General features: G+C 46.7%; 1 protein-coding gene across 2 annotated transcripts in view; it reads left to right on the top strand.

The window, feature by feature from the left end:
- Nat10 (N-acetyltransferase 10 (GCN5-related)) overlaps nucleotides 1-9330 on the top strand; it is a 37910-nt gene that overhangs the window by 26355 nt on the left and 2225 nt on the right. For both annotated transcript variants that reach the window (XM_013019636.1, XM_013019637.1), the window contains 13 exons: nucleotides 103-219; nucleotides 961-1062; nucleotides 1154-1228; nucleotides 1729-1845; nucleotides 2716-2849; nucleotides 3009-3057; nucleotides 5655-5757; nucleotides 5877-5987; nucleotides 6758-6930; nucleotides 7360-7479; nucleotides 7766-7864; nucleotides 8242-8315; nucleotides 8722-8805. In XM_013019636.1, the coding sequence (XP_012875090.1) occupies nucleotides 103-219; nucleotides 961-1062; nucleotides 1154-1228; nucleotides 1729-1845; nucleotides 2716-2849; nucleotides 3009-3057; nucleotides 5655-5757; nucleotides 5877-5987; nucleotides 6758-6930; nucleotides 7360-7479; nucleotides 7766-7864; nucleotides 8242-8315; nucleotides 8722-8805 (1358 nt within the window). The remainder of the gene's footprint in view (nucleotides 1-102; nucleotides 220-960; nucleotides 1063-1153; nucleotides 1229-1728; nucleotides 1846-2715; nucleotides 2850-3008; nucleotides 3058-5654; nucleotides 5758-5876; nucleotides 5988-6757; nucleotides 6931-7359; nucleotides 7480-7765; nucleotides 7865-8241; nucleotides 8316-8721; nucleotides 8806-9330) is intronic.

The following is a 9330-nucleotide window of genomic DNA, read 5'->3' on the forward strand; positions in this document are numbered from 1 at the left end:
TGGGGGAAGGCAGTGCAATAATCATCCAATGAGTCTGTCAGGCCTCTTAAGTGAAGGACAAGAGCTGGCATGCTTCTGCTGACCCATGTTCATGCCCTGCAGAACTCGCCCAATGATCTCCAGATGCTTTCAGATGCACCTGCTCACCATCTCTTCTGCCTTCTGCCTCCTGTGCCCCCTACCCAGAATGCCCTGCCCGAAGTGCTTGCAGTTGTCCAGGTACAGATTATGCTATCCTTGTGACATTGATTGGGGGAACTCTGTGCAGCTGGAGAAGCTGTTGAGTCCTGGCCAAGGGCCATGTATCTGGGTATGTCAAGGTGGGTTATTAGGGTGCACTAGAAGAAACCATTACATTTTGACACTCAGAGCAGCACTGTTGATGGGTAGGTAAATTCAGAACTCTTTATTTTCTCTTCATTATAAAAGCAGTGACCTATACTTATGAAGTTAAAGGCTGCAGATTGGAGAAAAGTTTAACAGCTGGCATGTTTATATGATCACTTACCTAACTTTTCACAAAATTACTAATCTGCTTTTCTCTTAAGCAGTATGTACCTTTTTCCTAAATCTGTGTAAATTTTTAAAAACTGCAGTGTATTTGATTATATATTATCCCATATTTTGTTATCTTCCTCTCCTGTTAGACTAGAGCTATTCTGATTTGCACAGAGCTGCAAGAGCATCTTCTGTTTTTAATTGATGCACACACAGTAGATGCATAACAAATATGATACCCTCTTTAAATATGGTTTTTGTTCTTGAGGCTAGGTAGATACCAGTTTTTGCTTTGTCAGTAACCAGGGGTGTGACAAAAGAAGCTTCTGTTAAAAATGGGTTAGTGAGTGTCAGGGTTGAGCTTGATAGGAATTAGCCAGCTTTGTCAGAGAAGCAACAGGACATTGATATTTGGAATCCAGAGCTAGGCTGTGTCTTCCCCTGTGTCCTGGTTCCCCTCAGGTATGCCTTGAAGGGGAGATTTCACGCCAGTCCATCCTGAATAGCCTCTCTCGAGGCAAGAAGGCTTCAGGAGACCTGATTCCATGGACGGTGTCAGAACAGGTGAAGATGACCTGATTATCACATCTGAGTGAGAAAGATGGTGGTGTTGGGGGAGGTGTTACTAAGTTACTGGTTTGTGTCTCCCATACAGTTCCAAGATCCAGACTTTGGTGGCCTTTCTGGTGGCAGAGTTGTTCGCATTGCTGTTCACCCGGATTATCAAGGGGTAACATATCTATGACAGGCATAATAAGAAGGTGGATACGAAATAAAGTTCTAGACCCTTCTCTGCTCTGGAGAATTTATCCAAGGCTTGGGGTGGGCAGGATGATGATTTACTCGCTTTCTTTTGTGAGAACAAAGGACTTGTTGAACAGATTGGCTTTCTGTAATTACCTTCTGTCACTTGGAAAGCTCCATTGAGGCATCAGCTGTAGAAACTTGCCTTTCTGGCAGTGGCACAGATTTTCCTTTGGACTTGCTGATCTGGGAACCAGAAAGCACAGCCAGCCATCTTTAGCCTTAGGCGGCAAGGGACTTTTCTTGGTGGGTTAGACCAATATAATATTAGGGTCATACTGTGTTTGAAGCTCATCCTTGACAGCACTGAGGGGTTTCATTGATGTTCTTTGCCAAGCGCAGGGTGGCTAGGAGTGAATGCTCTAGAAGCTGTGTTAGACTGAGAATGCTTTTCTTCCCTCTGCCTCTTTTTCTGTTTGCTCCAAGATGGGCTATGGCAGCCGAGCTCTGAAGTTGTTGCAGATGTACTATGAAGGCAGGTTTCCTTGTCTGGAGGACAAGGTCCTTGAGACATCACAAGAAATCCACACTGTGAGCAGCGAGGTGAGCATGCTTTGGCAAAATGTCTGTCTAGGGCCTGGGGAGGATTTATCTTGGGGGTTTCAGTATATACGATCTAGAGTCTATGCACTTGGGGAAAGTGGCTGCTTTTTCCAGCTTAACACTTGAGGTGAGATCATCAGCATCCTCCAGAAACCTGTTAAGAATGAGCATTTGTGAACCCTGTCCATACCTGCTGAATTGGAAATGGGGCAGGTCCTACAGTGTGTGGTTCATACCATGTTCCTGAGGTGACTGCTCTGTAGTGTCCTCATTAGCACAAAAGGAGGCTGGAGGAAGCTCTGCCTTCCCCTTGATAAGGATGAACAGTGTCTGAAGGCTTTTCATACTCACTGGCTGATCTCCATCCACACTGTGTCGGTGTAGCAGCTGGGGCAGGGGAAGCCTCCTGTTTGTCACTTTTCAAGATCATAGTTGACAGAACCTGGACTTCATGCTAGATCTTCAGAACCCTACTTCTGACCCTTTGTGAATTTATTAATCATCGCCAAACTCTCTGTCCTCTCCTGCATTCTAGGTTCAGCGCAGTATAATTCTGTAGATGGCTAGCTGTTAGGATGATTACTTGACCCACTGTGGTTCTGTTATCTAACACAGGAACAGACCATGAAACCTTTATTTTTTTTTAGTTGTTTGTTTTATTAAACCAACTGTTAGTTTAAATTTTTATTCATTTAATTTTTGGTACTGAGGATCAAACCTAGAATGTTATACTTGCTAGGCAATCGTTTTGCTACTGTACTACATGGAAGCCCCTACCATGGATTTTGTTGTGTGATGTGGTAGGGGATAGGAGAATGTCACATGGCACTCTCTCTCTGCTGAGTGGGTGGTGTGTCTGCCTCTCCCAAGGCTGTCAGCTTGTTGGAAGAGGTGATCACTCCCCGGAAGGACCTGCCTCCCCTACTACTCAAACTGAATGAGAGGCCTGCAGAGCGCCTAGATTACCTGGGTGTTTCCTATGGTTTGACCCCCAGGCTCCTCAAGTAAGTGACTCCCAGAAGTTGTGTTGGCTGTGTTTTCTTTTGTAGCCAGAGTCTATGTAGCCACCTCTGACTCCCTGCTCTTTCTCCCCATTGTCCCCTCTTTAATCTCTCAGCTGCTCCTCAGGGTGTATACATGGTTACATATCCTTGTCTTTTCAGATTTTGGAAACGCGCTGGATTTGTTCCTGTCTATTTGAGGCAGACTCCGGTGAGTAAGACATTGGGGAGAGGTAGAGTTAGGATTGGGGCTGCAGTTGGCCCATGTCTGTGCTTGTGTAGGACCCTGGCACCTCCTGCTGCTATGTCTAGAGGTGTCCTGTGTTTCTGTAGCAGATTACTGTGGCAGACATGGGAGAGCCATCCTTTGGTGATAACCCTGCTGTGACAACCCCACTCACCTGGTGGGCTTGATGCTTCCTGGCGTTTGTGCTTTGTTACATAGTGGCAGAGATACATGTGGACTTGCTTTTCAGGTTGTAGACTCCTGTAGGTTGGGGGCTCCCTTAGTTAGTAAAACCAAACAAAACTATCTTGAAGGGATGTACTTGAGCAGAAGTAAATACAAGTCAGTTTCTGAAGGAGAGAATAAATACGTGGCCCTGATGGAGGAAGGTGAGAGTGACCGAGTTCACGGAAAATACCTGAGCACAGAGAATCAGGCAGTGAGTAAGATGAGCCATGAAGCTTCTTTTCTGATGGGTAGAAATAGTAAGAAAAATAAAAAAGGAACACATAGGCTGTCTTCAGAGCTGTGTGCTGTGAGGAAACCCAACAGCAGATTAGACTGTAATGAGGTTGGCCTTCTGAGGGGCTGACTGACTTTCAAAGTTGGGGCTGGAGTAGGGGTTTAGGAAGGTCGTCAGCATGTTTATACTAGAGAATATTCATGAGGAAAAGGGCTTTTTGATGTGCTTTGTTCACTATTGAATCCCTAGTAGTTGGAGTAGCATGTGCTATGCAGGTTTTCAGTGAATGGAGATATACTTGCAAGCTACTGAAGGTAGAAGAGGGTGAGTCCCTGAGCTCTCTCTCATGTAGAATATGGAGGAAGGCAGAATTGGAGACTGAGGAACAGCAGCCCAATGTACAGTTTAATGTCAGAAGACAGGGTTAAAAAGTGGGGTACCTGTGGATCATGCCTGTAATCCTAGTTATTTAAGAGGCTGGAATATGGGAGATGGTGGTTTAAGGCTAACCTAGGCAGGAAAAGTTGGGCTGGAGGTGTGGCTCAAGTGACAGAGTGCTAGCCAAGCAAGCAAGCCAAGCAAAAGCACAAAGGCCTAATTTCAAATTCAGGTACCAGTTTCCCCCCCCCCAAAAAAAAAAAATCAAGATTAAAAAGTGTTTCAAGAAGGGGAGTCAATTACTTTTCAGAGAATAAGAGGAAGACAACTGCTTGAACTTGCCAAAACTGGTCATCTGAACAGGGTAAAAGTTTACCCGATGGGGATGGTGGGAGATGAGGAAATAGAATTTGAATAGACTTTCTTTTCTGAAGTGAAAGGGGGCAGAAACAAGATAGCTGGAAGGAGATGGTCATGAGGGAAGACTTACCAGGTGATAAGGTCTCCAAATTTGTTTGCTGCAGATACTATGCAAGTGGTACAGGGGCAGGGCTGACTGCAAGAACGAGGCTTTGATGAGGCAAGGCTTGGGAGGAGGGGCGACCACCTCCTCCCTTACAACCAGAGAGAGGGCAAAGAGCGTGGCACAGAGGCAACGGATGATGTCTTCCTTTTGCTTCTGTTTTCTCTGTTGAGTGGAGGCCAGCAGCTTGGGGGCAAACCCAGTTCCCAAGGGTGATGTCAAATGCCCCCTTGAGAGCTTAGCCAGATTGGTAGCCAGGCGTGAAGGCACAGGCTGTAAACCCAACCGCTGGAGGTAGAGGCGGAAGGGTCATGCATTCAAGACCAGCCTGGGATGCACAGTAAGAGCTGCAGGACAGTCAGAGGTACACCGCTAGTAATAGACCTCATCTCAGAAACAAAAACTAAGGATGGAGGACGTATTCCTAGTAAGAGCACTTGCCTAGCAACCCCAAGGACCTAGGTTTGAATTCCAATGAAAGGATAACTGGCAAAGATTCAAGTGTTTAGCTGCTTGTGTGCTAGCATGGAACAGTAGAGATGGGCTGTAGTGTGTATGGTTGAGGTCAAGAGATAAATGTAGTTATTGAGTGTGAGGAGGATGCAGACTGGTGATCCTTGATGTAGATTGCTCTGTCCTGTGGACTCTGGCTGAGTGGTGTTCATTGTGACTTGTTGCTGGCATTATGTTTCATGAATGCTCTACAGTGGAAAACCATTATTAAACTGAGGGGCTGGTTATTCAACAGAAACCTGTTGTCATAGTTGCTATGTTAGCCCCTGAAAAAGTCTATTTGTGTATGCTGCTGTCAGCTTCAAACTCTGGGTGTGACTGTGGAGTTTGTTTGTTTTTTTACTGTAAGATACTGTATGGAGTTTAAGCATTCATGATCCTGAGTTCAGAATCGACCTCAAAGGAACACATGACTGCTTTCTATATGTCTAGAGTGAAAGTTAGAAACAGATTCTGTCTTGCCTTCTCCATTACCATGGCAACTTGTAGGAAGTTGTCTTATGGAGTGAGTTTTGGAAGCCCAGGTGTATGAACGTGGGTGATAAGGAATGTGAGGTGAGAGTCCTGCTGTAGAACCCTCCCTCTTGTGAGGAAGGAAGAAGAGCCTGGGGTGCATTAAGCATTTCTCTGCATGCCTGCCCTTTGCCACTGATCGGCTGTTCAGAAAAGTGGTTTTGGTGCCAAGTATGGATGTGTGTTCCCTAGAATGATCTGACGGGAGAACACTCATGCATCATGCTCAAGGTGCTGACTGAGGAGCAGGAGCAGGAGCAGGAGCAGGGAGCTTGGCTCGCAGCCTTTTGGAAAGGTGAATGTTACTGGTGTGATGAGGGGGAGAGGGCAGGAGGTGACGGGCATGTGAGTGTGTGTGCATGTGTAGATGTTCATATGTGTGCCTCCAGACTGCTAACTGGTTGTACCTTGTAGATTTCCGAAGGCGGTTCCTGGCCTTGCTGTCCTACCAGTTCAGCACCTTCTCTCCTGCTCTGGCTCTGAACATCATTCAGAACAAGAACACTGGGAAACCAGCCCAGCCTGGTGAGCTTCTTAAAGCCTTGGAACTGAGGCCCAGTTCTAAACCTGCCACCTCCCCAGGCCCTGCACTGCCCAGGCTTGCCCCAGGCTTACTGTCATCCATGCCATCTTGTACTTTATGACAGGACTCTGGGGGTGTGACTGGATGTCAGAGGAATTCGCAAGCAGTTAGCTGTCAAAGCTAACTCGGGGAACTTACCCCATCTTTGGGGCTTGGTTTCCTCATGTGAAATTGTAGGAAGAATGTGTTGCCAGCCATCTGTGGCCAACATGTAGACACGCTTTGTGCACATAAATCACTGCCCAGAATAGTTCAAATCTGAAGAATTTAAAAAATGCCAAAGGAATCATTAACAGCTGGTCTTTCTATATATCTAGACATATATTTCTATGTATATATGTACACATGTGGATGTGTACTTTTTTTCCCCGCCAGTTGCATTTTAATGGAATATCTGTGTTCTTTGTACTGGGGAGAACATGCCTTTTCCAAGGAGCTGAATCCTGAGGGGCAGCGGCTAAGTGGGGGAAGAGTATTGGCATGTTCTTTTAACCCTAGGGCACAGCGAGTCTTTCTCATGACCGAAGTACTGGGCTGGGAACTCTGGTCACATTCTTTGTCTGGACTGAAGTATTGGCCTGGGAATTCTGGTCACATGCCCGCTGTCTACACTGCTATCTCAGGACTTGGATTTTTGGCCAGCCACTTCTAGATGGCTTCTGGCTGTCTGACATCCTCCCTTCATCTAACCTGGTTTCTGTCATGTGTGCAGCCCTAGGCCGGGAGCACCTGGAGGAACTCTTCCTTCCCTATGACCTGAAGCGGCTAGAAATGTATTCCCGGAACATGGTGGACTATCACCTCATCATGGACCTGATCCCAGCCATCTCCCGCTTGTATTTCCTGAACCAGCTGGGGGACCTGGCCCTGTCTGCCGCCCAGTCGGTAGGTCACTCGGTGCCAAGGGGAGGGAAGAGAAGGGAGGACTGTGGACTTCTGTGTATGCTGGGCATTGGGTTGAGTGCTCCAACATAATTTGGTGGCTTTGGTTCCTGGCAGATCTGTGGTAGGTGGGCAGTGGTCTCCTGTAGGTTTGAGGTCAAGTACTATATCCCACTGTACACTGTGTAAGTGGGCAACTACAGTTAGAGCCCATATTCTTTCCATTTCACTACATTGTCTTGAGATTTAACTCGACCTTACTGGAAGCTCAGGATACCCCTGACTTGAAGTGCAGTTGTGAAGCAGGCATTTGTCCTGGTAGTTAGAATGACGGGATGAAGCACTGTCTGTTTTTTATCAGTTAGCTCTAGTCAAAAGAAGGTGACTGGTACTCAGGGAACCTGTCACTCTAGCTGATTTGCCTTCCTTCAGGCTCTTCTCTTGGGGATGGGCCTGCAGCATAAGTCTGTGGACCAGCTGGAAAAGGAGATTGAGCTGCCCTCGGGCCAGTTGATGGGGCTTTTCAACCGGATAATCCGCAAAGTTGTCAAGGTAACTACCTCTGTCTGAGAGCACGGTTTTGTTCTTTTTCTAATAATACCACACAACCATTCCTGTCCTAAGTTTGACTGGTTACACACACACACAAATTTGGTACCTTGGCAGTCTCTGTCCACTGTTGAGGGTTTGTTCTGGGGTCTTAGTGTAAGGATCTGGGCACCTGAGTTTGGCAGCATGTCTTTGTATCTTGGAGGCACGCCTTTAGGACAGTAAGTGCTTTGGGAATAAGTGGGGAGCCCCTGCTGCCATTTCATCTTCTTTGTTTTATGTTTTGTAGCTGTTTACTGATGTACAGGAAAAGGCCATTGAGAAGCAGATGGTGGCAGTGAAGGACGTTGTCATGGAGCCCACAATGAAGACCCTGAGTGATGACTTGGTACGTATTTCCCTCAGTTGCTATTGGCCTTTGGATGCAGCCTGTCTTCGTCCTCTTTAGAAGAGTCCTCTGCACTAAGCTAGGGCCAAGAGAATGTCATGTTCATCCTGCGCATGTCAGTGCACAGGACTTAGAGATGGGCCTCCTGCTGTGAGTGCAGGAACACAGCATCAACTGTTATAAACGTTGTTTGTCCTCTTAAGTACTTTTCAAATAAACATTTAACATACAGACATACTTTAAAATCCTAAGAGCTGCTGATATGATTTTGAGTCTAAGCTAAGAGAAGAAATGTTTCCTTGTCATTAGCATTTTCTTCTCTCCCTTCATCTCCTGTGCTTTGCTTATTTCTGAACTCTGACCTGTTTAACCCACAGGATGAAGCAGCAAAGGAATTCCAGGAGAAGCACCAGAAGGAAGTGGGGAAGCTGAAGAACATGGACCTCTCACAGTAAGAGTGCCTTTGCTCCGCGGCGCAGCGGCTCTGCCCCCATCTCTGCAGCCCTGGCTGTTACTATGGGTTCCTTCTAACCCACCTTCCAGGTGCCCTGGAAACTGTATCAGGGCACCCACAGCTGAAAACCTCACTGATGATTCATGAAGTTGCAGAGCATTTGGTTTCCCCCCTCTATCACTTTGGCTTCCAAGGGTATTCCCTAGATCCCTCCAGTTCTGTGTCATGCCTTAGGTGTCCCTTATGGAAGGGGATGCTAAGGTAGCTGCTGCTTTATACTTGGCTTTGGTATGTATATTTGTTTGAGAAAGGATTCTAAAATGCTTAACTCCTTCCTCGGGAGCCCTTTTAAGTGTTCCACTCTCCTCTTGAGCACATTTTGACACATTTCCTTTGTTTATAGATACATAATCCGTGGGGATGATGAAGAGTGGAATGAAGTATTGAACAAAGCTGGGCAGAATGCTTCCATTGTCAGCCTGAAAAGGTGAGAGCCTGGAGTTTTGACACACATCTGATGAGCTCTCTGGTTATGGCTTCTCCATAGCTTTCTGTGGGAAGCCCTGAGAGAAGGTCATGGCTGACCACCTTTATAGCACATCCACAGACAAGATGGCTGTCTCTAGGCTGGCATCACCAACAGGCCAGGCTTGCACCTGTTGGGAACAAGGGAGCAGCCTCATATTGCCTATGAAGAAGCAGTGTCAGCCTCAACAACAGGCGGTGTGTGTGTGTAGATATATATGTGCCGCATGTAACCCTGTGAGGCGGACATGATAACCACCACACTACAGAAACAGCCATGTGTGTATAACTGTGTATGTGTGAAGTAAACCAAGGCTCAAAGGGGCTTAGTGACTTCACAGGATGCACAGCCTGTAAAGGACACAGCTTGCATCTTGGTGTGTGTGCTTACTGCAAAGCTGACACATTATCCTCTAAGACAGTTCTCAGAATTGGGGTCTTAGAGGGGCTGGGAAGGTGGCTTAGTGGTAGAGCGCTTGCCTTGCAT

The sequence above is a fragment of the Dipodomys ordii genome, unplaced genomic scaffold (genome assembly GCF_000151885.1).
Source record: "Dipodomys ordii isolate 6190 unplaced genomic scaffold, Dord_2.0 Scaffold46, whole genome shotgun sequence".
Taxonomy (NCBI): Eukaryota; Metazoa; Chordata; class Mammalia; order Rodentia; family Heteromyidae; genus Dipodomys; species Dipodomys ordii.